The sequence below is a fragment of the Gymnoscopelus microlampas genome, assembly GCF_963454915.1.
Source record: "Gymnoscopelus microlampas genome assembly, chromosome: 20".
Classification (NCBI taxonomy): Eukaryota; Metazoa; Chordata; class Actinopteri; order Myctophiformes; family Myctophidae; genus Gymnoscopelus; species Gymnoscopelus microlampas.
This window is the reverse complement of record NC_139957.1, coordinates 11,289,073-11,316,717: the sequence shown is the minus strand read 5'-3', so window position 1 is coordinate 11,316,717 and position 27,645 is coordinate 11,289,073. Positions and strand designations below refer to the sequence as shown.

The following is a 27,645-nucleotide window of genomic DNA, read 5'->3' as shown; positions in this document are numbered from 1 at the left end:
TCAGTGGTGGAAAAAAGTACTCAAATGTTTTATTTAAGTAAAAGTATCAATACTGCAATATAGAAGTACTCCGTTACAAGGAAAAGTCCGGAATTCAAAATGTACTTGAGTAAAAGTACAAAAGTATTGGTATCAAAATGCACTTAAAATACTAAAAGTAAAAGTACAAAATTATTTGAAAATAGCCGATCTACAAGCTCACAACGATCTACAAGCTCACGAGGCGTTGTGAGCTTGTAGATCGGCTATTTTCAAATAGCCTATAGGTATAAAATATGGCTAAGGTAGTTAATGTATGTGTTATAACATGATAATTTATATCTGCAAAGTAACTAGTAACTCAAGTTTTCAAATAATTGTAGTGGAGTAAAAGTACAATATTTGCCTCTGAGATGTAGTGGAGTAGAAGTAAAAGTACTGAAAATTGGAAATACTCTAGTAAAGTAAAAAGTACCTCAACATTTTACTTAAGTACAGTACTTGAGTAAATGTACTTAGTTACTTTCCACCACTGGTAGCAGTACGTTTCTTTTTTGAACTTACTGTTGCAGATTGCCTCTTTCCGCCTCCAGGCTTGTTTATCTTTCCAAGCACTTCATAGCCGTCCAATGTGATGTTGTTGGCTTCTTTGATGGGCTTCTCTGCCACCTCTTGACAGTCAATCATGAGCTTGACTTTCTCTGGTGAGATGGTGATGTGGAGCTGCATGCGGGAAAGACAATGGATAGACGGTTAGCAAAACCTTCGAAGTGTTTAATTGCTAAACACCTGGCAGCTTTGTTTCAATACAAATGCTTGGCGTTGAGTACTAAGGATATTTACAGCTTTGGAAAAGCTTGGTTTGGCATTTATTTTGGCTTGAGAGGGGGAATGATTGCCCCTTTAAAAAGAGAAAACGTAGAAAATAAGAAAAATTAACCAAGCGAGTAGGAACAACCTCGGTGAACCCATCTGATGCTTACAAAGATGCTGATGCTGTATTTCACATAATCGCTGCATTTGGTAAAATGTTTAGTCAATCTTGTCTCCACAGAATTATGCTAATTACAGATTCTGACATTACACAAGAGTGGTCAGAGCGTTGGCACGAAACCCATGTTTTGGCATCCAACCCATGCCTTAACAGATGAACGGAACATTAAGAAGGGAAACATACTGTGTAACAGTTGCCATTTCCATGTAGCATTAGTGATTGTGTAACAACATACAATGACAAGGTGCCAGATTTTGAGATTTCCTGCCCAGGGAATCCTATATACCACATCTTGAAATCATACCATTTGTGGTGCCCCATCAAAAGTGCTACACTTTCCATATTTTCCCCTCCCTGTTGCACATTTTCCCCTGCTGAACACAGGCCGACAAACTTTCTTTCTGTCAGGAAAAAAAAAGAAGCAAGCTAACATTTCTCTCTACAGAGTTGCACCAACCACAGGCTAGGCCATAGCTCTTGGCAACCAATCAGAAAATTACAGTTGACTTCCTTGGCAACAGAACAGACCGTCAGGCAGACCGCAGGGGGAGAGGGGTGTCTGTTACCCCAGGATTCTGGCATGGATATATTACACCATGATGCTCTTGAGGGCTTACCAAAATAACTCTCAATGATATACTGGGATGTGCAACTAACGCATATGTATATATTACCTCATTGACCAATACGTAAACACAATAAATACAGTCTGGTCCCTGGAAAATAATGATTCATGAAAGCCAGCTTCCTATCGACCATCGCCATACTGCAGTTGACATTGCTTACTGTCAAGTGATCTGGACTTGGTCGTGGTCAAGCAATGAAAGATGAAGAACGTTTTATTTCTAAATGTAAAGGGTCTCTCTACAATATTAGAAATGATGTTCCATATGGGGTGTCTGGTCTGGTGGCTAAACTAGTTTGAATGGTTGAGCCAGTCTAACTCTTTCCGCTCAGTCACAACCAAGTTCGAGTCTGACTCCCGTCTTGTCTCACATGTACTGTATACCCTCTCTCTGCCTTCAGTTTCCTGTCTTTCTACACTCGCCTATCTAAATAAAGCAGAGAATGCTGAGTATAAATCTAAAGAAAAAAGAAAAGAAATACGTTCCACGTTGTCCACATTATACAGATAGTATATCTGTATATACATCTGGTTACATTTCAGGTTCTTTCCCCTTGACTCCATCGATATACTTCCATGATTTCTATCAGACTCAGTTTTATTGTTCTTGGCTCCGTCTTCGTCCCCTGTTTGTATTTCTAAACCTATGCCTTCACGCTCACACTTTTGTGCGCTCACCATTCCGTTAATGGCCCAGGTGCAGCGTGCGTTTTCTCCACGAAAAAGCAACCGAGAGTTAGCAAGTTAGCGTCGCTGATAATAAAACGGAAATTAAAATGTAAAGCTACTCCATTAAATGCCCGTCTCGGTGCACAGGATGCATATTGTCTATTAAATCTCCACTTCCATTGACCAATGTTCGCTTTATTGTTGCCAGAATGCAAGCTCCCTCGCTTTATTGTTGCCAGAATGCAAGCTCCCATGTCCGCTCTGGGAAGACACTGCTCATCAGAGGCCCGGGCTTGAAATATTGCATTGAGAGCTACTTTGAGTTAGTCACTAAATCATTTCCCGCATTTCTAGCATGGTTTTTCAGTTCATTAATTCTACTTGGCCAGGTCACAATGAGCAGACTTCTTTACCAGAAACAAGGCATCCAAGTCAAAATACTGTCCTAAACGGGGGGAATACAAAGAGTGCAGTCAAAGAACACTGAGACAAAGTGTCCGTTCGACTGCAGGGCCAGCGTCATAAAGAGCTCTGGGCTTTGAGGAGCGCTCTGTTCACCCCCCCCCCCTCTTGCTCAATTAGTGCATGCATACACTGGCACAGCAGCCTTCCCCAATCCAGTCCCTGAAAGGAAAGTTTGAATGACTTCAGGAACTTCTGAAAGAACAATAAAGGTTGTGTGGCTTTAAGCACGGGGCCCGAACCTTAAACATCGTAGTGTGGCTGCGACCACTAAAACACACTCCTATTTCCATTCGAGGGCCTCGGGGTACAAAACCCGACGACGGCGCATAATGTCAGCGTGAGTTCAGGAGAAATGTCCTTGTCTGAGATGAACGTTCTCTCTTACTTCCCCCCCTGAGGTCCCCCACCTCTACAGGGAGGGATTCCCTCCCGCAGCCACGCTAGGGACTGGCGTCTGTTAAAGCTATCGCTAAGAGCTTTCCCACATGATCAGCCAGCGGTGAGGTAGACTCTGACCTCTCCAACCTGGATTTTCCTTTATTATTATTTTTAAATTACCGTCTGTGCATGTCCCATACTATTTATATCCATATAAGAACAGTTGTGTTGTTCTGTGACTACAGTTCTTCTATTCTCATGACAATTGGCGAAAATAGACGCTGCTTTTGAAATGACGGAATGGCTTTTTTACTTTAGCAATCATGACAAATAACTGTAAACCTCATATTCCAACACATTGCTGGTAAAAAAAAGAGAAAAAAACAAGTACCACTTGTATATGGTAGCTGCAGTACATAAAGATAAATGTACTGCAAAAAGCAGTAACCCTAATACCTGAGGGTCAACATTTGTGTGTTTGTTCTGTGATTCACGGTTGTTCCGGGCATTAAGTTCAGCTGTCGTTTGTGTCAAACCGCAACTCTGAGGTTTCAGCACAGATACTTGGGTCACTCAAGTAAACGACCATGGACATAAGTGTTGGGAAACCACTGACAACACATAAACACACAGCAGCAGCAGCACGACACTCGGCATCGCTGACCAGCAAATAAGCAGGTAGGCAGACCGCTACAGACCGCTCTGCAACTACCGCACCACAACGCAGCCACACAGGGTACATTCAGACTGGAGGCTCCTCCACGGCCACAGTCTTAACAAAACAAACACACGCGTCAGCCCTGCACACACACACACACACACACACACACACACACACACACACACACACACACACACACACACACACACACACACACACACACACACACACACACACACACACACACACACACACACACACACACACACACACACACACACACACACACACACACACACACACAGCAGGCTGGCATCCAACTAGAGCAGCGTTGATGTCACTTTGGTGATGTCACTCGCATCTAGCCTGAACCCAGCATTTTCCAGGGTCCCACTCATTCATGAAGTTAGCCTTTAATTAGTCGTGTAGTGGTCGAATTGAAAAGACATTAACTGTTCACTCTGATTCCTAAGCCAATCTATCTCCCACATTGGCTTTTCACTAAGCGTTCTCTGAGACAAGAGCTGTACCCTCTAATACCAGGAAGGAAGTGGGCGATGTTTGATGTTGGGTTTAAAACCCTAGTTAAGGAAAGAAATAAGGGTCAATCCGTTGATTACCTTGGAAGTAGGAAAACTTTGAACTTTTGTTTCGAAATAAGGGTACATTGTTCTTCCTGGGAACGAAAAATCGGAATCGCAATTGCACATGCCCTTTGGTGCCTTTTTAGTTTCTGTGATGAATCTAGCTGTTTAAGGCCATTCCGGGTCGGTATAAAAATAAACTCTTTCATTGTTCAATCCATCACGCCCTCCAGTTGGGGGAACATAACAGGGGATGTTTTATATCCACTGCTGCTTTGAGTTGAAGGGGAAGGCGTTTGATGTCCCCTTTAAACCCCCTGCTGTGACCCTGGGAGACTCTGGCGCTTTACAAACAACGGTATATCACGGCTGTTAAACCTGGTATGTGACTAAATCATTATAAACGAACAGTGAATTTTCAAACATGGTTCAATAATAATGCTTTCCCCGACGACACAGGGCCAGTAGAAAGTCATGGCGCGACAGTAAACTCCAGAGCTCACTGGATCGTTTGGGCCAGTGCTGGGAAAAGGAAAAAAAGTTGGCAAAAGAAAACAAACATAGTTATTCCATAATAATAATATCGCAGCCTCCAGCCTGCTACTGTTCAACCGCCTGGCCCGATAGTGCCAGTGACCAAAAAAAACATGTTGACATTGAACCCTGACAGATGACAGGTTTTGACACAGTGATGAATGGCTTTATTTGTAAATGTAATCAATTGTTTCACTACATTTCCGAGACAGGAAAGAGAAATATCCCAATTCAGTCATGGTAAATTCTATTTAGACTTGGTGACATACGCCAACAGCATAAACCTGCTCTCCTTAAGCTTTAAAAAACGTAACTGGATTCTATTTCTGAGGTCAGAAACAGTCAGGTTTAAAGAAGGAAATTCTGCTTATTGAGAGCAAAATTACAGTCAAGCTTTCATTCCTGAAACAATACCTCAAGGCACTTACTGTACACAGTAGGCGAACGTTTCATTCTGTTTGCCAACAACCTGGCCAGACTCCTAATGCACTGGACTGCATTTACCGCAAACAAGTTAAACCCAAACAAAAGCTGATCCAATCCACCACTACTACACAACGGTTTGGAGCTCAGAGTCAGCCACCATCACATCAGCATCCAATCAGCACGTGGGGAGACCTCTGTGGCTAATAGTACTGTATTGTGCTAGGTCTCTAAAGGTCACTGACGCCCCCTTCAACTTCTCCTAACTATATTTATAGCCTTTCTGACCCATGAATCATATTAACTGCCTTTGGTCTAAGAAAACCAAGCTTAACGCCAAATTGTAAAAAGCACTAATGTATACTTTGGCGTCAGACCCTTTTCCCGCTGAAAGATGGATAGCTTTGAATCATTGTGATGGGGGTAACAAGATACCTTGAACCCCGGTCTTGGCTCTGACTTCTAGTAAGGTCTTCACCTTAAAAAAGGTAGTTTGGCCGAGTAAATGAGGCGTGAATGTCACACATAAGGTCATCAACTACTATATGGTTAAATGTGTCCAAGACCTCTTTCCGCAAAGATGAGCATCTTTGCCTTAAGGGGTGCATACAAATCCAACACAAGACTATCTATTGTAATCAAAAACCAACGCCACGGAAACAAAATGATATTCAAACACATCTGAAAAGAATAATCAATGCAGATAACCACAGATGTATTGAAATTATTCACGCAAAGTCTCAACAGAATCTGCTAACACTCAAGCTACAGTGCCAGATCATCTCCGATCATTCACGAATGAGATCACATACAGTACGCCTCGGGTAAAAAACCACCCAGTCTCACAGTTGCCAAGCTTGAATAATATCACAATGTGACACAGACAGCATTCTTCCCATTGGACTTGTGCATGGTGTTTACCTTGTGGAAGCTCCCATGGAAAACTCGCTTCACTTGCTCCTCATTAAACGTGGCTCTCTGGATCTCTCCCCGCGTGTCCTTGTTGTAGAACGTGACTGTTTTGCTGGAAGCTGAAAAGAAGAAAGTGTCTGGTGAGTCCCTGACAGGAACGTTATGATGCTGTGGCACGCAATGTGTGCATAGATGAACACATGTCGGTGCACAGAGGCAAGATGTAAAGCAAGGACGAGGATGGAATGAGGCCATTGCGAGGGATCGCTAAACGTGCATTCAGTCAGCTTATAAAAGGCACAATGGTCGAGATAAAAACTAAAACAAAGTAGTGAACTGAATCACTCTTCACACATTTGGGACTGTCCTATGTACAGCAGTCCAATAAAAATGTTTGAATTCAGATTTTGCCTTGAAGATTAAACAAAACGGGGATACAACGACGAGAAAGAAACCCATGGAGGGAGGCAGAAAGGGATCGAAGAGGAATGAAGCATTTAACAGCTGTGCAGATGTTGGGTCAGGGACAGCTGAGGCCCACATTGAGAGGGGGGACTTACGATTGAGGGTGACCCCGACCTCGGGGTTATTGCTGCTGTCGGAAATCTGCCAGATATCAAAGGCTTCGGTGGCCGTGTCAGGAAGGAGGCGGAAGAGCAGGATGATGGTGTAGGATGGGGGAAGACCATCCGGATGGATTTCCCTGTTGGCGAGCACAAACATGTACACGTGATCAGAAGTGGGTCAGAGAAACACAAACACAGCACAGAGCTTGCAACAACACCGATAACCACTGAGCTCTCTACTGCCACTGATCTGCGAGTCCAGATTTCAGTTGATTTTGTCTTTGTTTCTTTAGACATTTTGTTGGCAACCTTTACTTATTTCAGTACGCATGTTGATATGCGCAAAAAAACGTGTTACCCCATGACCATTGAAAAGATCAAGGCTATATGGCAGGGATCGTTTTTCTAATTACTAGGCTCCCCTGCCACCTCCCCATAATCCCAAAACACATTTGTGAATGTTTTAAGCATTTGGATAAGTTCAAGTATTTCATAAACACATGAAGATTGCGTTACGGTTGCGGGGCGAAGAGTCACAATCGGTTATACAGATCTTGTCAATGAGTCAGTTTGCAGCACAAGACACATTCAAAGTCCTTGTGAGTTAGTGCTGAAGAGATGCAACAATGCTCGCAATGCAACAGTAAGACTATTCAACCTTCCTGACAGGATGTAGACTGTAGAACCTGTAAATGGTTGCCAGTTCTTCCTTGGCCTCGTTAAAAATCACCCGCATACTGAAAGAATTTTCTGTCCCCTCTCTTCCTCTGCCGTGGCTCGAAGTGTTTCCATTTGTTGAGCATTAAGTCAATGATTGTTAGGCCGTGCACACCGACTACGCTCATTATAAACAAATTAACAAAGCATGCTAAAGATCCTTGAATAGTGGTTCAACTATTGCCTAAGGGCATTTTAATGGGGCCGTATAAAGAGCCAGAGTGCTCGACCCGGGGGCGATTCCTTTGCTCCCATTAAGACGGTTGGGCCCCGCCGCCCAGGCAGGGGAGTGTTTAACTCTCCAAATCATTTTTTCTCTGCTCACCAACACCTCATACTCCACAAGCTGCAACAACAAACATTGGCTGGCGTGTGGGTTTAAGGCCGCTGGGCACTGGGGATGGAGGTTGCGGAGGCCGCTGAAGATCATTATGAATAATGATGGTGGGCTGGCCAAGAGTATAGTGCACGAGAGAAGAGGAAGAGAAGAGGCCAAGGACTTGGGAACATGCAGATAAAAAGAGAGGCACGCATGGTTATGAATGGAGAGCCAAGTACATGGGCATAAAACCACACTCGTGCACAGATAGGCACAAAAATCCATCAACATTAGTGAGCAGGAATATGAAACCAGCAAGTACATCATCAAATGATGAAGCATGCATGTACACACGTGCTCCTGAGTGTTAACCACTTATAACACCCATTTTTAATCTTCTTATGGTTGGTCCTCACTAATGCTCATTATACTGCAAAGGGCCATTCACACGGAGAACTATAACTACAAAAATATAGAATATAAAGTGGATGGCAGAGTTCACACCGACTATAAAAAATACAATGGTGCTCGGTGTGAATGGCATTTAAGATGGCACCCTTTCCATCTACTCGCTCTGCATCTCAGTTCAGAAAGCTGCCTACCAGTGACATCATTGATGGGGATTCCAATCTAATGGAAACTCTTCCTGGTAAGTTACCACTGAAATAGAAGCCTTTTTTTGTCTTCTTTGAAATGAGGTAGGTAGGTTTCTGAACTGTCCACAGCCCACCTCTGAGACACAGAGCGAATAGACAAAAATGGTGCTATCTTATAAATAGAGCATTAGTGAGGACCAGACCCATAGAGAGAGAGAGTTCTGACACTAGCGTTCACTTCTTTGGGCCAGGTCTTCTACATAGTCATCTATCGGCGAATAGTGACAAAGCCCTAAACCGGAAGTTCATGTAATGCATTGAAGTCTGCGGCTCCTTGTAACTATTTCCAGTTACATAAACCACATGACCGGCGCTGTTTCTGCCCCCTCATTGGCGCAACTCTCTAATGCAAGGCTCTGGTGAGGACCGATTATGTCATGGTAGAAGATGGGAGAAGTGCTCATTTAAGCCTTAAACCAGGTAAAAAATAGCCAATGTACAAGATCACAAAATGTCGCCTTGCGACACGCATGCAATGCGGTGCGAGCGAGCTTGTAGATCAGCTATTTATGACGGGCAACACCGGCATGTAGGAAATCGTGGCTCTTACTTAGTGGGCTGGTTGATGAAGGAGTTCTTGTGCAGCCGGTAGGCGATGTAGCTGTTGAACGAGCCCGTTTCCATGGAGACGCCGTTATAACCGCCGTACGTCCTGTCCGTGATGTTGAAAGCATCCAGCATCCTGAAGCCTGGGTGTCAAACAGTCAACACAGGGCCTTAAATCAGTGGTTTTCAACCCTTTTCATATCAAGGTCCATTATTTATAAGGTATTTGAGCCATGATGTATGATGAGATTTTGCCTCTCAGACCCAAAACTTCGAATATTTTGTTATCGTTTATAAGATTTTGTCCACAATTCCATGCTGTATTGATGTTGGTACCATAGGAGAGACGACAGGCACACGTTGATCAAAATAACAATTATTCAATTAAGTAATGCAGATGTTTAACAATAATTTAACTCTTGAGAGCGTAAAAAGAAACCAAATGGACCCGTAAGGGTCCATTTGGTTTCATTTTACACTCTTCAAGAGTTAAAGATCTACAGTATAAGGGTCCATTTGGTTACCAACTCTCCATCATTTAGCTGGGGACCACCTGGAACCTCCTCAAGGACCACTGGTGGTCCCCGGACCACAGGTTGAGAACCGCTGCCTTAGATTACACACCGTTATGATGGGACAAAGTGAAACGGTGGGCAGTAAATATGATCAGGACGGTTGTGTTGTATACTCACCAGGTGTGGTGAATCCGTTCATGTAGATCAGAGGGCAAGCTGTAGAAGAGAGCAGAGACGTTGTAATGTGTGTGTGAAACAGAAGTGAGCAGCGAGTGTGTGCATGAGTGTATAGTCAGTGTGACTAATCTCTCTCAACACACTTCCTTTGGCAGCAAATTGAGGTCAAAGCGATTTGACATGGAAAGAGAGCTACTCCAAGTTATTCAAAGATCCAAAGGAAGCTGATAGTTACAGTAAGGACACGGATGAAAATAAACAACACAAATTACAAAGAATAACTAAAAGAAAAATTTGCCCTGAGGATATGAGTATAAGGTTTTAGGTTTTGCTTAATTTCCTCTTCACGTTTGTTAAGCACTTCAGTGTGGCGTCAATCTTTGCTTTAATCTCCTTACTGGAAGTGGCCGTTTCGCAGATGAAGGTGATCAGGTTATCCTGGATCTTGTCGAAGGATTCAAAGTCGTCCACCACGAAAACGTGCCTCTCGCTGGGCTTGCTGCCGATGTTTCTGAGCTCTGTGGTGTCCACGTCTGCCACACCCACTACAAACACACTGTAGCCTAGGAGGCAACGTACACACACAAACAAACAGACACACACACACACACACACAGATACAAGACAGCTTCCGTTAGCCAAAGATGGCTCCATTATCACATTTGATGTGGCCAAGAAAAAGTTAGGTTTGGGAGTCTGACTAATTCAAAACAGCCCGGTTGCATTTATATACAAATTACTAAATAATAAAAACAAAACATAACAACAATTGAACAACATCCCCAAGGAGCGGTGGTGGACAAAGTAATTAACCCCTGTACTTGAATCATACTCCTGGTCAATATAACTCAACTACAAGTGAAAGTTGCCCAGGTCAATTTGTACTCGAGTTAAAGTACTGGAGCACTTGCTTTTAAAGTATTCAAAAGTACAAATTACAAAGTAGATTTTCTTTTTAATATCAATGCACTCTGTATTGAAATTAAGCTATTTCCCCCCCAATTTTCAGACTGTTCTGTTTGGGGACAAATCCCACGTACCTTGGTGCTGCAGTTTCTCAGCGTTCTTCTTGGTCTCGTCCTGGGAGCGTCCGTCTGTGACCACCACCAGCACTTTGGGCACGTTCCTCCTCATCCCGCCGTCCGACGTGAACAGCTTCTCATTGATGTGCTTCAGCGCCACGCCTAGAGAGAGGACACTGGATTCAAATCCAAACTCTTCTGCATATAGTTCTTATACTTACTTACTTAACCCATTAAGACCTGAGGCTGACTCTACTTAATGTCTTCTAGTTTTGTGAAAAACTTATGTTGCTATATCAGTGGTGCTCAGACTGTTTCATGTAAAGGACCCCCCAAATGTATTTGTCCGCGGAACACCATCTCAACATATTTAGGTCCAGGGACCTCCAGAAGCAAAGATTTGAGAAAAAAAAATCGCTTTAAATTTGAAAGCGCCATTTTTTTACTCAAATCTTTGCTTCTGGAGGTTGTAGAACTGCCATTTAAAAAAGAAAAGTGAAAATGGGTGCAACTCTTTGAGTATATATTCTTTTAACGTTTAAATCTGCTATTTCTGAATAGCCAAAGTAAAAAATAATGCTTTTTAACTCAAATCTAAAATGACTTTCACGCTTTCAAGGGTCTTAATGGGTTAAAGCTGCAAGCGATGAGATTCATGCCCACCGCGGGACGCCGCTATATAAATAGAGTGTATTATTATTATGTACTGTACCTGTCTTGGTGTTTCCTCCCCGGTACCGGACCATCTGCAGAGCAGACAGCACTGTGCCCTTGTCATGGTAGGTGTTCAGCTTGAACTCAGTCTTAGCCTCATCGCTGTACTGCACAAACGCAATCTGTTACCAGAAGAGGAGAGATTAATTAGCCGCCGTCAAATCTATTTTGGGCATGGCATTTTCGCCGCACGACACCATCGTACGACAAAGTAAAATAATAGGGCTTGACAAAAGAAGAGCTGAGCATGAGGATGGCTTATGAATGAAACTCCGGCATAAATGACATAAATAATACATTCAAAGGTTTGTTAGTTTCCCACGTTCAATGTTCCAAAACAAAACAACAAATGTCCCCAAAAAGACTGTCCGAATGACTATCCAGCGAGACGTGTGAACTGACCTGCATGCCATTTTTGCTGATGACATCGAAGGCTCCGGTCATGCTGAAGACAAACTGGATCACCTTGAGGAAGCTGTCATCTCCGATACTCCAGGAACCGTCGATGAGGAACACCAAGTCTGCCTTGGCGCCCTTGCACACTGAGGTGAGCAAAAACAACTGGCTCAGTAACGAAGGGTCTGGGCTGATGGTTGAAAAGCCCAGCCCACCTGTATTTCGTTGCTGTCGGGCAGCAACCTCTTATCTCAATATTGTTACTTTTTTTTGTTGATGTAAATGAACGCCCTACTTGATCATACTCAAAAGTCAAAAGATCAAAAGTTGCAGATCCACAAGCTCGAAACGCGGCTCGAAACGCGGCACGGATCGACGCGTTTCAAGCTTGTAGATCTGCAACTTTTGCGACTTTTGAATTTGAATCCTGAAAAGTAACAGTTTTGGACATATGAGGTTTCCACCCGACAGAGACGTTTATGATCATGTACATTAATGTGGCAGATTCTTGAGGCAGGTCGATGCGTACATGCAGTGTTGGGCAGTGCCCAAGTAATATATTACTGTAACAGTACTTACTTTCTCCAGTAACAAGAAGTGTAAGTTATTGTAATCGCCAAAACAGTCATTCAACTAGAGTTTCTAATTGGCCAATTGTGAGGTTAATCCTTGTTCCAATGAAGTGGATTCAGTTCTAGAAGGAGCTGGCTAAACAGGTTGTAAGTCATACAGTATGTAAACTAATATCATTACTGAGTAGCTTGTCCAACACTGCGCACATGTAGCATGCTAGCTTCTTGCAGCATCTTACCATCCAGGGCAGGAGGGATGGTGGCTGGAGGAGGTGGTGTAGGAGGCTCTGTTGGGGCCTCAGTGGGTTTGACCACTGCAACACAAAAAACAAACATGAACATACAGCTGAAGGCAGTGTGGTCTGGTGCAGTGGTTTTTTATCATTTTTGTTGTGCAAGGTAAAACGACGGGAAGGTCAAAATCGACACCATTTTGAGAACCACTGGTCTGATCATGCAAAAAATGACCACAGTGATGATCTCAAGTCAGGTAAAGAGCTACAAGATAATTCATGCCCTTGAATCTTGCGTCTATTTACAATCTGGCTCTGCAGTCTAGCTGTCTAATCTCGCAAACCGTTGTGCAAGAAGATATTTGGTGCTGATCAGCAGCACCAAATGTCTTGTGCAGACTGTCAGTAGGCCACAGAAGCACCTCCACTCATTTTCTTTCCACATGATATTTTATACTTTTTGAAATATTTAATGTAATAATTTTATGATGGAAGTCAAAGGGTGATGCCTCCGATGAGGCAGAAACCTTTGACTTCCATCATAAAATGAATACAATTTGGAGTCATACATCATAGATAATTCATAGATGACTACCAGGCTGGCCACATGGGAGCCATGCCATTCCCATGTGGACCCATGTGCATCCACATAATTACATTTTTGTGCAACACTATCCATCAACAGACGAAGCGGAGATTTTCCTTACATGTGCGCTCCTTGATACTGACTCCGGGCCCCTCCAGGTTGGGGGTCTGGGTGTAGACGGTGGCGTTGTAGAGGGCGTCAGGGGTCAGGCCGTCAAAACAGTAAGTACTCTCGGAGCCCCTGACGGTGATCTCCTGAGCTCCACTGTTAGAGGCTGGGAGAGGAGAGGAGAGGGTTAGGATACATGAGAAGAGGAAAAACGAAAACAAGGGTAAATGATGAATATAACAACACACTCCAAGGTTAACGCGTCAAATTATTCAACAGTTCTCGAACAGACAGGCACTCACATAATGGTCCTAAGTGCTCTCTTTCTCTCTGTAATGGCTACCATATTCGCATCCTGCTCCACTCCAATACACTGTTATTATTTTCTTTTTCCTATCTCTCTCCTGCTTTTTATTTAAAAGTTCTCAGGCAAAGGCCAGTTAAACAAAAACAGATGCACAGGTCGCCAAAATTCAAATGAGGCTCGGGCTATTTGTGGCTATACTTAACAATTTACTTTCATGCTTTCTTGGGAGAATGCAGTGAACTGGTTTTCACATTAAGGTCTAGACATCCGCGACATGAGAAAAATGAAAACATGTTTGGATAAATACGAGTTCAAAGTTTCACACACTGGGGCTAAGGCTAGAGACAACAAGGCAACAGAATTGATGGACTACAAAGCTTGTATGTGATGGTTCAATCAGTGTTGCCAGATTCTGTGAGAGAAACAAGCAACCAACCGGGTCTAGGAAAACAAGCCCAAAAGAAGCGACTATGGGCCACGTGAGCATTTTAAACATAGGCATCGGCTACTTGAAAATACAACACTGGGTTCAATACTTACGGTCAAAGGGGTTGACTTTGAGCCTGTAGGAGGTGGCAGCTCTGTGCGGGGCCCAGCGGATGCAGAAGGTGTCGTAGCCGACGTTGTACGTGGTCAGGTCAGTCACGTTCAGATACACTGAAAGAGAAACTCACACTTAGCACACATACGTATACCAGTGGTTCATGTCAAGGACACCCAAAATTGATATGTGTTTGGCCGTGGGTCCCCATATGAAAAGGCCAGGGACCCCCAGAAGAAATGAAAAAGTATTACAAAAAAGGTTTCAAAATGGCATATGTACAAGCGCGTCACATACAGTACTGACGGACTGTGAGCTTGTATCTGCTGTTTTTTGAATATCCAACGTTTAAATTGATAAAGTGGTTAACAATGATTGTTAACTCATTTAGCCGGGAACTCCCTGGAACCCCCCCCCCCCCCCACTTTGAGAACCACTGACTTATACATCATTCACTATTATAATACGTAGTCCCACAAAAGACCCAGTGACTGTTAATGACATTGTAGAAAGCCAAAGCTAACTCAGCAGAGTGTGGGGTTGACACTGGTGGCAGCTATTAACCACTTACTGTAAGCCCTATTTAATTGTCTAAAGAATTTCAAAAACAGCCAATCTACAAGTTGTTGACACAATCCAATGAGAAATGATGGTTATATCTACGTACGCGTGGTGCCTTGTCCGATCAGCGGTTCGCTCAGGCCGGAGGGGTACTGGGCCAGCACCTTGACGTCATACGTGGTGCCAGGCTTCAGGTTGTGCAGCTGATGGGTGGTGACGTCTCCAACAAACGCCTCCATGGACTCATCTGAGCCTTAAAGGACACACAACAAATAAGACAATATTAATACTCAATGGGGGGGATGAATAAACACAAAAGCTACAAGCAGCCTTTGTTAAGCCATTAAGACCCGTAAAGCATCTGTGTCATTTTAGATTTTAACCACTTTAACCATTATCTTATACTTTGGCTATTCAAAAATACCAGATATACAAGCTCATAGCGTGGCACCGAGTGCCGCCCTATGAGCTTGTAGATCTGCTATTTTTGAAAAATCTTGAACATTGTGCAAATCTTTGAATATATATATTTTTCAAACACATTTTTTTTACTCAAATCTTTGCTTCTGGGGGGTCCCTGGAACAAAGTATTTTTGATGGGATTGGCGGGCAAAAACATATCATTTTGGGACCCCCAAAATGATATATATTTGGCCGCGGACTCCCCCCTCCATCTCAAAATATGTTGTTCCAGGGACCCCCCCGCCAGAATATTCAAATTATTTGCACAAAATGTTCACGATTATTCAAAAATAGCAGATCTACAAGCTCATAGCGCAGCTTGTACATCTGCTATTTTTTGAATAGCTAAAGAACGCTTAGAATGACACAGATGCGTCCCCGGTCTTAATGGGTTAAGTAACTGTAACCATCCTTGTACCATCTGATCACAGTGAAGAGAGTATATTGTTCACTTCACTTGTTGGGAACACGCAGTCCTGGATAATTACGAGAACTGGAACAAACAAAGTGGTGCTAGCTCCATCTCCTGCAGAGACATGATAGGAAAACATGCGTACCTTCAGGTTGGTAGACCAGCTTGTATCCGGTGACTCTGGAGGGGGCGGCGTCCCAGGACACCCTGAAGCGGGTGTACCATTCGTCAGACACACGCAGGTTTTGTGGACCCAGCATGCCCACTGTTTGAAAGGAGCATACAAAAAGAACAGTCAAAAAACAGGCTTGCATGGAACCGGTGTGCACGTTCATTACATTTTAATGAACTGCCAGCCATTGGGACTTTTTATCACACAGGGGCATGCCTGACGTGAATCACTTTGGGATCATGAGTTATTTATCTTCATCACTTAAAGCCCCTCTAAACTCTGTTGTATGACAAATAGGTCTGTCCCTGACTAAGGATTTCTATAGTCGAATCTGATTGGCCAAATGTTGCCTATAGTCGACTGGTAGTCGAATAATGCAACAAAAAAAAAGAAGAAAATATATATTACCATTTGTTTGGGGGGGGGGAAATGCATGATTCGACTGAGATTGGCAGTCTTAGTGTGATTCGACTGCCAATCTCTCAGTCGAATCATGCAAAAATGTTATGCAATAGAGGAACATTCCATTTGGGCTGTAGGGGTGCTTAATGTCTGATTTAACATATACTTGCTTGGTTTCTCCCAATAAATCATGATATATATCCTATTTTTGGCAAACTATTAGTTAATTAATATAACAAATTAGGCCAATCTCTCAGCCGAATAATGCAAAAAAAAGAGAAGAAATCAGACTCCCTCGATCGATTGGTCGACTAGTCGACTAATCGAGGTCAGGCCTAATGACAAATAGTGAAAAATGCAGATCTAAAAGCTCACGACTGTGACGCTGACCGTGTAGACTTTTGAATGCCCAAAACAGGTCAGGTTGAAAGTAGTTAAAGTGTGATCAAAATCAGTACAGAAAAGTATCACGTCAGAGAAAATGGGGACGACCAAAAGCCACTGTGCAAGCTCTATGTTATTGCACGGTATAAGGCAGAAATATTCTCTTTGATTCGTAAGGGGAAATCAGTAAGGACACTGGGCGTATTTACGAGTGTGAAATCTCCCCCACTGGAGGACTGCCAGTCCAGAATTCCCTGGCACGGGCTCTAGGTAATGTTGGCCTTCAGGCCGAGTCAAGAATTTCCCTATTGTTTCATCCGTCCAGGATCATAATCAGCAGTTCAGTCAATTCAGATTTTCTGCTGAGCATTCCTCCATGTGGATGTGTGTGTGTGTGTTCCTACATATTTCTTTCCTTAACTGTTCTCTCCACACATCAACTTTATTGCTTTCACCATACAATTAGCCTCAGCAAAACACGTGTTAAAAAGCAGCTGGCATGGATGTTCTGCTCCACTGTGTGTGTGTGTGTGTGTGTGTGTGTGTGTGTGTGTGTGTGTGTGTGTGTGTGTGTGTGTGTGTGTGTGTGTGTGTGTGTGTGTGTGTGCGTGTAACCTACAGGTGTGTCCATCTCCTTCCAGTTCTCCTCCTGGTCCATCAGCGTAGATGGCGGTCACTCGGATGGTGTAGGGCGTGTCTGGATCGAGGTTCTGCAGCACGGCGCTGTTTCTGTTCCCTTGCACTGTGGTCTGTGAGGGCACACCAAGACGTTTCACCCATTGAGCACTTATATGATATGGATGATATCAGAAGTAGGACACTATGAACACAGCACCTTCAAGTGCCTCAAAGTGTGCGAGGAGTAATGTACATACATTCTTTATCTTCTACTTACTATTAGTTGCTGTCGGGCTCTTATCTCCATATTTTTTTGAGTTTTTTCATAAATAGACGCCCTACTTGATCATACTAAAGCGTCACACAGAAGTAGCAAAAGTATCAGATCGGCAAGCTCGAAACGCGGCGCGAAGCGACGCGTTTCGAGCTTGTAGATCTGCTACTTTTGATGTTTTTGAATTTGAATCCTGAAAAATAACAGTTTTGGACATATGAGGTTTCCACCCGACAGAGACAAATTGTTATTCCTAATTATGTATTTGTTATTGTCGTTATTGCTGCTACAACGTTGAGGAACCAAAACCAAAGAATCCTCCTCTCGTCTACTCGTAGATGAGTTGTAATAGGACAAATCTTGAATCTCGAATCTATTCATGAATAGAAATATATAACATTTAAATATTATGTACCACTCAAAAAAGAAGGACCGAATGTCACCTCTCGTTCAAACGATCATGGACACTTATGGTGCTGCAGTAGCATGGCTGCTTACATGTTCCTCGATGGGGTCTCCGGTGGTCTGGGCGTAGGTGATCTTGTACTGCGTCACGGGACCGTCGGCGTGTTCCCAGGTCACCGACAGAGTGCTGGTGGTGGGGTCGTACACACGCAGGTTCCTAGGGCCACTGCGGGGGACTGGGTGAGGGGGAGATCAACATTTAAAGGGTCGTCAACATGGATAAGAGCCTAGTTGGACGGCTAAGCCAAATAAGCAGTGGTGGAAAGTAACTAAGTACATTTACTCAGTACTTTTACTTCTAGCCCACTACGTCTCAGAGGCAAATATTGTACTTTTACTCCACTACAATTATTTGAAAACTTTAATTAAGTAAAACATTTGAGTACTTTTTCCACCACTGCAAATAAGACGGTGAGAAAAAGTGTCATAATGACATCATCCACTGGTCATTATAACATCCAAGCTAAAACAACAGATTTTTCCAGGTCCAGTCAGTAGATACGTTCTGCATCCGCCACTGCATAGCATTGACATGCTGATCTGGGGTTTTATTTTGGTTATTTCAAGTGGGAGTGACTGAACAGTCAACATGTAGGATTGCAAACCAAAAACCACTAGAGGAGAGTCATTTAGAGTAGTACATTTCTTTCATCACCGAAAAAGTTATATGAGGTAAGATCAGCGTTCCTAGCTCGATACATAAGGAGGTTGACCATCTTAGATGATTTTCTCCTGCTCTGAGGGGCTGTGTCCACTGAGGCGTTTTTTTCACAATAAAAAAAATAAATAGCAGATCTACAAGCTCATAGCGCGGCACTCGGTGCCGCGCTACGAGCTTTGTAGATCTGTTATTTTGAATAGCCAAAGAAATCTAAAGTGACACAGAAATCCCGGTCTTAATGGGTCGAGCTGGGTAAAACGGAACAAAAAGCTTTGACGGACACACACGTGGATGAATAAAGTAGTTCTTACGTGTTTTGCCTTCGTCGCTGATGGCGGGACCCTCTCCGTCGGGGTACAGGGCCACCACCCCAACATTGTAGGGGGTGTCTGGAATCAGCTGCTGCAGGAAGGCTGTGGTTTGGGTGCCTGGGACTACGACCTAGTAGCCATACATACAACATACCCAGGGTTAAACATCAAGTAAACAGTGATCTACGTCAATGCAGTGACGTGGATGCAGACTTACTTTGTAAGAATAGTATTGAAAAATAAGTCTTAAAGGGATAGTTCACCCAAAAAAATACTTTTTTTCACCCCATTGAGACTGGAATTCAAGGATATTGTTTTGTTTTGCCGCATTCCTGAGCCAATAATTTGATGACCGGCGGACCGGTATAGGCAGCGGAGTGAACAAACACGGGTCACATCAGTGGTTCTCAAACCTTTTCATGTCAAGGACCCCCAAAATGATATTGGCCGCGGACCCCCATGTCAAAATATTTTGTTCCAGGGACCCCCAGAAGCAAAGGTTGGAGCTACAAATGTTCGCTTAAAAGAATATTACATTCAAAGATTTGCACAAATTGTCACGATTTTTCAAAAATAGCAGATATACAAGCTCATAGCGCGGCACTCTGTGCCGCGCTATGAGCTTGTATATCTGCTATTTTTGAATGGCCAAAGTAGAAAAGGTCAAAGTGGTTAAGATTATTGTGACGGCATATTAACACATTTAGCTGGGGACCATCTGGAACACCCCCCTAAGGACCCCTGGGGGTCCTCGGACCCCACTTTGAGAACCAACACCACACACACACACATACACACACACACACACAAAACACAACACACCGACACGCTTTCCCCTCCCTCTCCGACAGCTGTTTGTGTCGGCACACGCCCTCTAATAGCTCCCACTCACTCAACGACCACTTTGTGTTGTCAGCACCGAGAAGTGAAAGGGAGAAGGGGTTGGGGCGCTGCCTTTCATGTGGGGGGGGGCGGGGTGGGGCGGGGGTCCCGTTGGACACGGGTGCCTGTATAATAACACGGTCGAAAAACAGCGGTGACAGCTGATTACAGTGGTGACGGGCGGCCTCCTGTTCCAAACCTCGCGCTCTCCCATCTGTGGGTTTAGCGCGGGCTATATAGACCCCATGAGGTCAGCGCTCCCCTGGGGCTCTCCCTGCTGGTGCCATACCTCTCTGTGTGTGTGTGTGTGTGTGTGTGTGTGTGTGTGTGTGTGTGTCATTGGGGGAGAGTAACTAAGTACATTTGCGTACTGTATTTAAGTAAAGTTTTGAGGTACTTTTACTTGACTGGAGCATTTCCAATTTTCAATACTTCTACTCAGAGGCAAATATTGTACTTTTACTTCACTACAATTATTTGAAAACTTTAGTTACTAGTTACTTTGCAGATGTAAATTATTATATTATAAAACCCACATTAACCACTTGAGCCCTATATTATACATAGGCTATTTGAAAATAGCCGATCTACAAGCTTGTAGATCGGCTATTTTCAAAGATTTTAGTACTTTTACTTTTGGTACTTTAAGTATATTTTGATGCCAATACTTTTTGTACTTGTTTAAGTAACATTTTGAACATAGGCCTTTTACAGAGTATTTCTACATGGTGGTATTGCTACTTTTACTTAAGAGAGAAATCCCACTGATCCACGAATAAGTGCACTGCAAAATCCTGACTTGAAACTCTCTCAAACACAGCGTGCAAGCATAGTGTGTTTGATGTCAGATACATCCAGCTGGCCTCTCCCTGCTGACCTCTCTACACGGTAAAACCCTTCATGTTAATGTAACTTGCGGGTCCATTTGGTTCCATTTGTACACTCTTCAGAGTCACATAACACTCAGGATTTGACGGTGTGCACCCTTCGCTGGCACGCTGCGTGCCAGTGAAACTACAAAGTCCTTGAATTCTCTTAAAGCCTCGAGTCCTGTATTACATCACTCACTATATGGCCCCCACTTTCCACCAATGCCTCTGGACTCGTACAGTATAATCAAAACTTTACTGTATGTGCAGTAATATTCCTCTGTTATGGGGGTAAAAACCAAGCCGATATTACAGTACATGCTGCACAGTTAAACCTTTAAGGCCGGGAAGGGAACGCATCTGTGTGTCATTTGAAGATTTCTTTGGCTATTCAAAAATAGCAGATATACAAGCTCATAGATCTGCTATTTTTCCCTGGAAAAAAATAGTTTTAGGGTCCGCAGACAAATACATATTATTTTGGGGGTCCTTGACATGAAAAAAGTTTGAAAACCATTGATAATATTGCAACATAAGCAAAAAAAAAAAGGAAAAAGAAAATTAGGAAAAAAAACTGTTAGGATTTAGAAGACATTTGTAAAATCCCCAGAAGCAAAGATTTGAGTTAAAAACTTTCGCTTCAAAAAAGTATATATATATTCAAACTAAAGATTTGCAGACATTTTCACGATTTTTAAAAAAAATAGCAGATCTACTACCGCGCTATGAGCTTGTATATCTGCTATTTTTATATAGCCAAGGAAATCTTAAAATGACACACAGATGCGTTCCCGGTTTTAAAGGGTTAAGCTGGTAATGCACGCTCCAAATCTCAGAATGGTGTTAAATTTGACGGCGCTGCCCGACAAAGGCCACATTGCCGGTGACGCGTATCTCTGGCTCCGGCCGTGGAAATCGCCTAAGCCGCTATAAATGTTCAACAAACCATTGGAGAGCGAGTGAGAGTGCCCCTTCTCTCTATCAATAAAATGGAAACTGCATCACTCCATGAAGCTGTAATGTTTCTTTGACTCCCAATAAAGTGACAAGCTTGATTGGTGCAATATTTGCTGGCAGAACCGCGGAGCCAGTTGGTTTGCCTGCGACGGGCAAGTACTGTACACCATTCATATGATGTTTATGGATGCACTAAAGCCCCCTCAGATTCCATCCCCATGTGAAGTCGGTGCAGTGAGTGATACCAGCCATTTAATTAATCACCACTTTAACAAGCTCAAACGTTTGAACTATTCTGCAGTTTGTTATTACTTACAATAATTCAAACTGACATTAACTGCACATACGAGAATGCACGCAACACGTACAAAACACACTCGCGTGCTCTATTTGAAGATCAGGCTGTTACTCCTTCTTATCTTATTCTTATATCTTAATCTCATTCTTATCAGAGAGGGGGTAAAAAGATTCCATTCCCATTGTTCAAAAAAAGACTCAAACAAATGTATTGTAACACTGTGTTGGTTTAACCTGATTTATACCCTTAAGGGCTTGACCTGGGATCACAGCCTACAACCCCAAGAGGGGATGTGGGTTTGGTGTGTGCGTGTGTGTGTGTGTGTGTGTGTGTGTGTGTGTGTGTGTGTGTGTGTGTGTGTGTGTGTGTGTGTGTGTGTGTGTGTGTGTGTGTGTGTGTGTGTGTGTAAATGAAGAGATAACTGATGACCCAAGACCCCGTTTGCCCCTCTGTTCTCCATAATGAGGATATGGGTGAACTCACCGATTCAGCGGGCCTGGTGCCGGTCACAGGGGAGTAGACCACCCGGTAATTCTGGACTGGGCCCGTGGCGGCCTCCCAGCGCACGTTCAGGGTGTTGGTGGTGGGGTTGAACACCTGGATGTTACTCACGGGGGTCCGCTCCACTGGGGAGGGAGATTTAGGATTCGGGGGGAGGGGGAGATAATGAGATGGCATGGAATGGGGCAGAAAAGTGAAAAGATGAGGAAGCAAAAAAGGTTAGCGTGGGCAGTGTTGCCAGATACTGTGAGAGAAACAAGCAACAAGGTCTAGGAAAACAAGCCCAAAAGAAGCGACTATGGGCCACGTGAGCACTTTAAACATAATACACCAGCTATTTGAAAATAGCAGATCTACAAGCTCACAACGCGTCGCATCGCGACGTGTTGTGAGCTTGTAAGATCTGCTGTTTTCAAATAAAATCTTGGGGGGGTAATTATAATAAGCAGACCTGGCAACACTGAGCGTGGTAATGGGATCAGGATGAGGTATGGTTGGAGGAAAGGGGGGTGGGGGTGGTGGTGGGAGGAAAGGGGGGGGGGGGGGGTGGTGGGAGAATGGAGTGATGACGGGAGGTGTGGACAGAGAAAAGAGTGATGAGATGGAGGGGAAGGGTAAACACCATTAGCACCGTGGGGAGTGATGAGGGAGAGAGATAACAACACATAATAACCAAACAAAAGAGGGAGGAGGGGAGGAGAGAGGGGGGGGGGGGGTTGTTAAAGGACACCAGAAAGAAGGGAATGGGGGGGAACAGTTGGGTCGTATCTTGGGGCCAGATTTACAAGTGTCTAAATGGCACTCTTGTGAATCTTCCCCCCAGTGCCATAGTGACCGTCTTTGTCTACAGCGCACGGTCTAGACCAGTGTTTACCATTTTTATGGGTTGTGAGTAAATATATATATATATATATTTTCCCCCACAATTGTTTTTATTACTATTTCAAACATTCAGAACGTGCAAAAAGTTAAAAAAAAAAAAAATTAAGAGATTTTCACTATTTTTGCTTGAGTGTTGCATAATGCATAATGTCTTCTTGTAAGTTTGGGTACCGAGGAGACACCAGATGTATCTTTTGGGTCTTGAGCCGAGAGGTTTGGGAACCACCGGTCTAGACCGGTCTAGTCGACCGACGGAGAAGTCAGCAGAACACATGTGAATGTTTCAATAAAGGAAACATCACAACCCCAGCACTCCCCGCAGAGACGCTTTTAAAGACACTGCTTAACAATATTGCTAGCACCAGGACGCTTCTTTTTAATGCCTTAAAGGTTAATGAAAAGGATATACTGTACCAGAAGCCTGTGCTTCCCTCTGTGAAGATTGCCTTCTAAAAACCAAAGCAGATGTTTGGGGGCTTTGTACTACTCTGCATTGTAGCCTCGTAAATGAGGCCAAAAAGCATGGTGAGCTTCCGCACTGAAACGCTTCAACGAGCGAAGACTATTGCCTTCAAAAAAAACTTTCAATAAATAATCTATAGTATAAATTATTCCTTAAAAAGCTTTTCAAGGAGTGAACTCGTTCATCGACTGTATAGATTCTCAACAGAGAATGAATGAGTTGACTCTAGAATAAATTGAATTGAATGTTGTTTGGCCATTGAAGAGACTATCTTTTCCACATACTGTAGAGATCAAAACCACAGGTGTTTGACATCAAAGCCATCGAAATCGCAATGTTCCACATCTCCTAGGGGTAGGCGTCTGAGAGATGCAGGGTTTTGCGTTACAATGTCTAACAAGGGCCATGAGCACTTTGAACCTTGCAGACCACAGGCTATGCTATGGGGAAACGGGTAAAAACATGGAGTGTGACCTTGTTAAAGTGATCCGAGAGCCATAAGAAAAGAGAATGCTCTCCATTCATTTCTCTCCCTCCCCCGGGTTTCTTTTTTTCCCCCCGAGGGGAGCCAATTACTTGCCCTACCCCCCAAACCAACCAACGCTAACCCACCATCAGCCCTGACCGCTAGCCGTCATGCTGGCCCATAAACGGCCCATATTACGGTAAGAACAGAGGAGACACCATTATAGCGCTGCCAACCCGGTGGAATTCCTTCCTACGCAATCACCCCTCAAAACGCTGACTCATTCCCAGCAGAGGTTGGTGGTTTCAAACTGCGGGACAAACTGAAGAGTGACCCGGGCTCTCTGATTAAGTGGAGCGCGCCAAGACATAACGTCATTCTGTACCATGTTAGATCAAATGATGAAGAACTCCCTAACGCTTCCATCTCATGGCACAACATACACATACTGGAAGTCAACCATAATATACATTTGGCCCACGATAAGCAAATACTCTATAAATAATCTTTTTGGCTTGAATTGAAGTTATTGAAAGGTCTTGGATTGTTTTTTTGTTTTTTTTACAAAGCCAGTCAACAGCTCGGTCTGGACGCCTCAACGCAGCTTACTGACACGCAGACAGAGGGAGAGGCCAATGAGTTCATTCCGGACTGAGAGAAATTGATTCATTCCAGCGCAGCGAAGAAAAGAAAATGTCGATGCCTTGTCAATGTGTCTTTCTCCAAAAATGCAGAGCCTTCACATTCTGTATCCAGCTGATTCCACGGTGGCACCTGTCCAAAAATGCTGCCAGTGTATAGCCTACAGTATCTGCACACGTTTATTAACTCTAAAACATACATTTTCGCTGTGCCGTAACACCTCTATAGCATAGTGCACAGACTCAGCATTACCACTGACTACAATTGTGCACTATCGCGTGGATACACTCTATCGCACACTTACGTGTCTTGCCGTTCTCCGACATCCGCTGTCCCTCTCCAGCAGAGTAGACCGGCACCACGGTCACCGTGTAGACGGTGTCCGACTGGAGGTTGGGCAGGACGGTCTTGTAGGTGCTACCAGATACCTGCGCCTGGAGCCCACAAGCAAACACATAAACCGTGTCAAAGTTATGTAAAGGAATTAACACTGCCGCCACAGCTTGTTGTTTTGCCGGGAAAAAAAGAAAAGAAGGGGCACAAAGTTAAGACAAGTAGAAGAGCCGGTGTCAAACTACACTACAGTGCATGGAAGGTGTCGTCCAGCCTACCATCTCCTCAGCTCCTCCAGCCGCAGGCACGTAGAAGATCCTGTACTGACGCACGTTGCCCTCAGCGGGCTCCCACTGCACGTTCAGGGTGCTGGTGGTGGGGTCTGTGACACGCAGGTTCCTCACACCACCCAGGGGCTCTGGAAGAAGGTAGGATTCATTTACAAACTGGTAAAAAAATAAAATCAGTATGACTACATAAAACAGCTTTCTGTATCACGATCTTCATTGTGCATCCTCAGCGGCACCACCTTTAAATCATGATCCTCTATGTCTTAAGAGCACTCGAGTTCCTCTGACTACTAAGCAATTCATCTCGGTCAAACCTACCCCGGAGCCTGATTGCGCGTTAATTCTCCAAAAGGCGCTGCTCTTTGTATAATCCATTTATCATCAGCTAGAATGATCGAACGCTCTCAAAAGACAACTCTGCATGAGATCGTTCCACATCTGTCCAAATGTCGGCGAGAGAAAAAACTAAAACTTACTGGTCTTGCCGAGGCCGTTCAGCTCCCTGCTGACTCCGGTGGCGTAGACTGCTACCACGGTGATGGAGTACTCTGTGTCAGGGGTCAGCTTGGGAAGCAGCACTGTGGTCTTCTTTCCTCCGATCTGGGTCTGGTGGAGCGGGAGTCGGGGTGGGAGAAGAGGTGATTAACCTCCTTGATCTACAGTATATTACTCTTGATTCGATATTCTACAAATAACTCTTTCAAATGATGAAGAAAGAGTCCCTAAGATGTCCTATCGAATGTCTCATTTCATGCTAATAATGGGTTGGAGCAGTGATAGATGTGGTCGTAGTAGCCAACTTGCAGCAATAATGGCTCACTAGTTAAAAGGCTTGACAGATACAGTAACTTGGCTGCCGTACTCCGTTGGCCAGCTGCGGTATCTCCCTTTTAAAGTATCCTATATGCACCTCTTTCGTCTAAATTCTAAAAGCATTTCACAGATTCTGCGACTTTGGCCTCAACTGAATCTGGATGTTCTTTTGAATTCTGGGAGACACTGGGGGGAGGGAGTTGATCTGTTTCTAAGATGGGACACACAACTCGTCCCAGGACTCTGGAGTTGAAGTCACTAAGCTGGTGGAAAGAATTTCACCTGAGAAATACTAGACTGGAGGGATGTTGTGAGAGTCTTTGGACGTTGTTACTAGAGTGTGTAGCGGCCAAGGTAAATCTATATCCTAATGGCCAAAACAGTTGGATGTCTTGCCATTACAGGCATTAGTGGAGGGTCAATTTACTACGCTGAGTTTGGCTAGGCTAGAGGCATGCTGTAAGTAGGGAGTGGGGATGCAATGCTGGGAGGGCTGAGAAACTCAGTGTGTGTGTGTGTGTGTGTGTGTGTGTGTGTGTGTGTGTGTGTGTGTGTGTGTGTGTGTGTGTGTGTGTGTGTGTGTGTGTGTGTGTGTGTGTGTGTGTGTGTGTGTGTGTGTGGCCTTTACAGACACGAATGATGAATAAACAATACAAAAATATGAAATACTTGCCAGCAAATATTTCACATCAAAACTATTCATATAGTTGATGCCTCACTCATACAGGTGGATGCCTATATGCACAGAGCGGAAAGCTCAGAAAAGTCTGCCTTGTTCTGAATAAAGATTGTGTTGCACAGTATTCATACTCTGTATGAATGTAGACATAAACAAGGAAAATAACGACCCCAGAGTGTACAGACCTTAAAGCATGTGTGTGTCTGCATATGTGTTTACAGTGCGTCTTTTCTCCTCCTCCGTGGATCGTTGTAATTCTTGACAGCGTGCGCCAAGCGACCGCAGACATATCTTATCAGCAGATTCTAAGAAAACAGCAGCGCGGAAGCCTTGTCATTCGGCACCGTGACAACTTTCCTTGTACACAAGCGCAAAGCGTGTGTCGGGCCGTTTCATAAAACACACTTGTTGTCCCAGATGAAACAATGCAAGGCCGCCTGGGCACGCTACACTTGTTGAAATCCCTACAGTGAACCAAAGACTTGGCCCCCGGCCTCGGCCGTTTCGGTAGCTTCCAGTTTCCCTTCAATCTCTCGACTTTTTAGCGTGATATCACCCAGGCAATCAGCACAGCCGCGTTTCCTCTAGTCGAAAAGATGAAAACCTTCCATCCTGTGTTAAAAGGGTTACGTAGTAGCTGGTGGTCAGT

The 27,645-nt window shown here is 43.9% G+C and overlaps 1 protein-coding gene across 3 annotated transcripts in view; it reads right to left on the bottom strand.

Moving 5' to 3' along the window:
* The window catches only part of col12a1a (collagen, type XII, alpha 1a), a 93,671-nt gene that overhangs the window by 16,266 nt on the left and 49,760 nt on the right, over positions 1-27,645 (bottom strand). For all 3 annotated transcript variants that reach the window (XM_084045300.1, XM_084045301.1, XM_084045302.1), the window contains 21 exons: positions 25,981-26,110; positions 25,493-25,632; positions 25,186-25,315; positions 22,411-22,553; positions 18,922-19,051; positions 17,983-18,125; positions 17,212-17,341; positions 15,780-15,899; positions 14,867-15,013; positions 14,199-14,315; positions 13,365-13,517; positions 12,664-12,738; positions 11,859-11,998; positions 11,455-11,578; positions 10,761-10,904; positions 10,119-10,283; positions 9,721-9,759; positions 9,033-9,171; positions 6,785-6,927; positions 6,234-6,343; positions 544-702 (listed from right to left, as the gene is read on the bottom strand). In XM_084045300.1, coding sequence (XP_083901426.1) covers positions 544-702; positions 6,234-6,343; positions 6,785-6,927; positions 9,033-9,171; positions 9,721-9,759; positions 10,119-10,283; positions 10,761-10,904; positions 11,455-11,578; positions 11,859-11,998; positions 12,664-12,738; positions 13,365-13,517; positions 14,199-14,315; positions 14,867-15,013; positions 15,780-15,899; positions 17,212-17,341; positions 17,983-18,125; positions 18,922-19,051; positions 22,411-22,553; positions 25,186-25,315; positions 25,493-25,632; positions 25,981-26,110 — 2,721 coding nt within the window. The remainder of the gene's footprint in view (positions 1-543; positions 703-6,233; positions 6,344-6,784; positions 6,928-9,032; positions 9,172-9,720; positions 9,760-10,118; positions 10,284-10,760; positions 10,905-11,454; positions 11,579-11,858; positions 11,999-12,663; positions 12,739-13,364; positions 13,518-14,198; positions 14,316-14,866; positions 15,014-15,779; positions 15,900-17,211; positions 17,342-17,982; positions 18,126-18,921; positions 19,052-22,410; positions 22,554-25,185; positions 25,316-25,492; positions 25,633-25,980; positions 26,111-27,645) is intronic.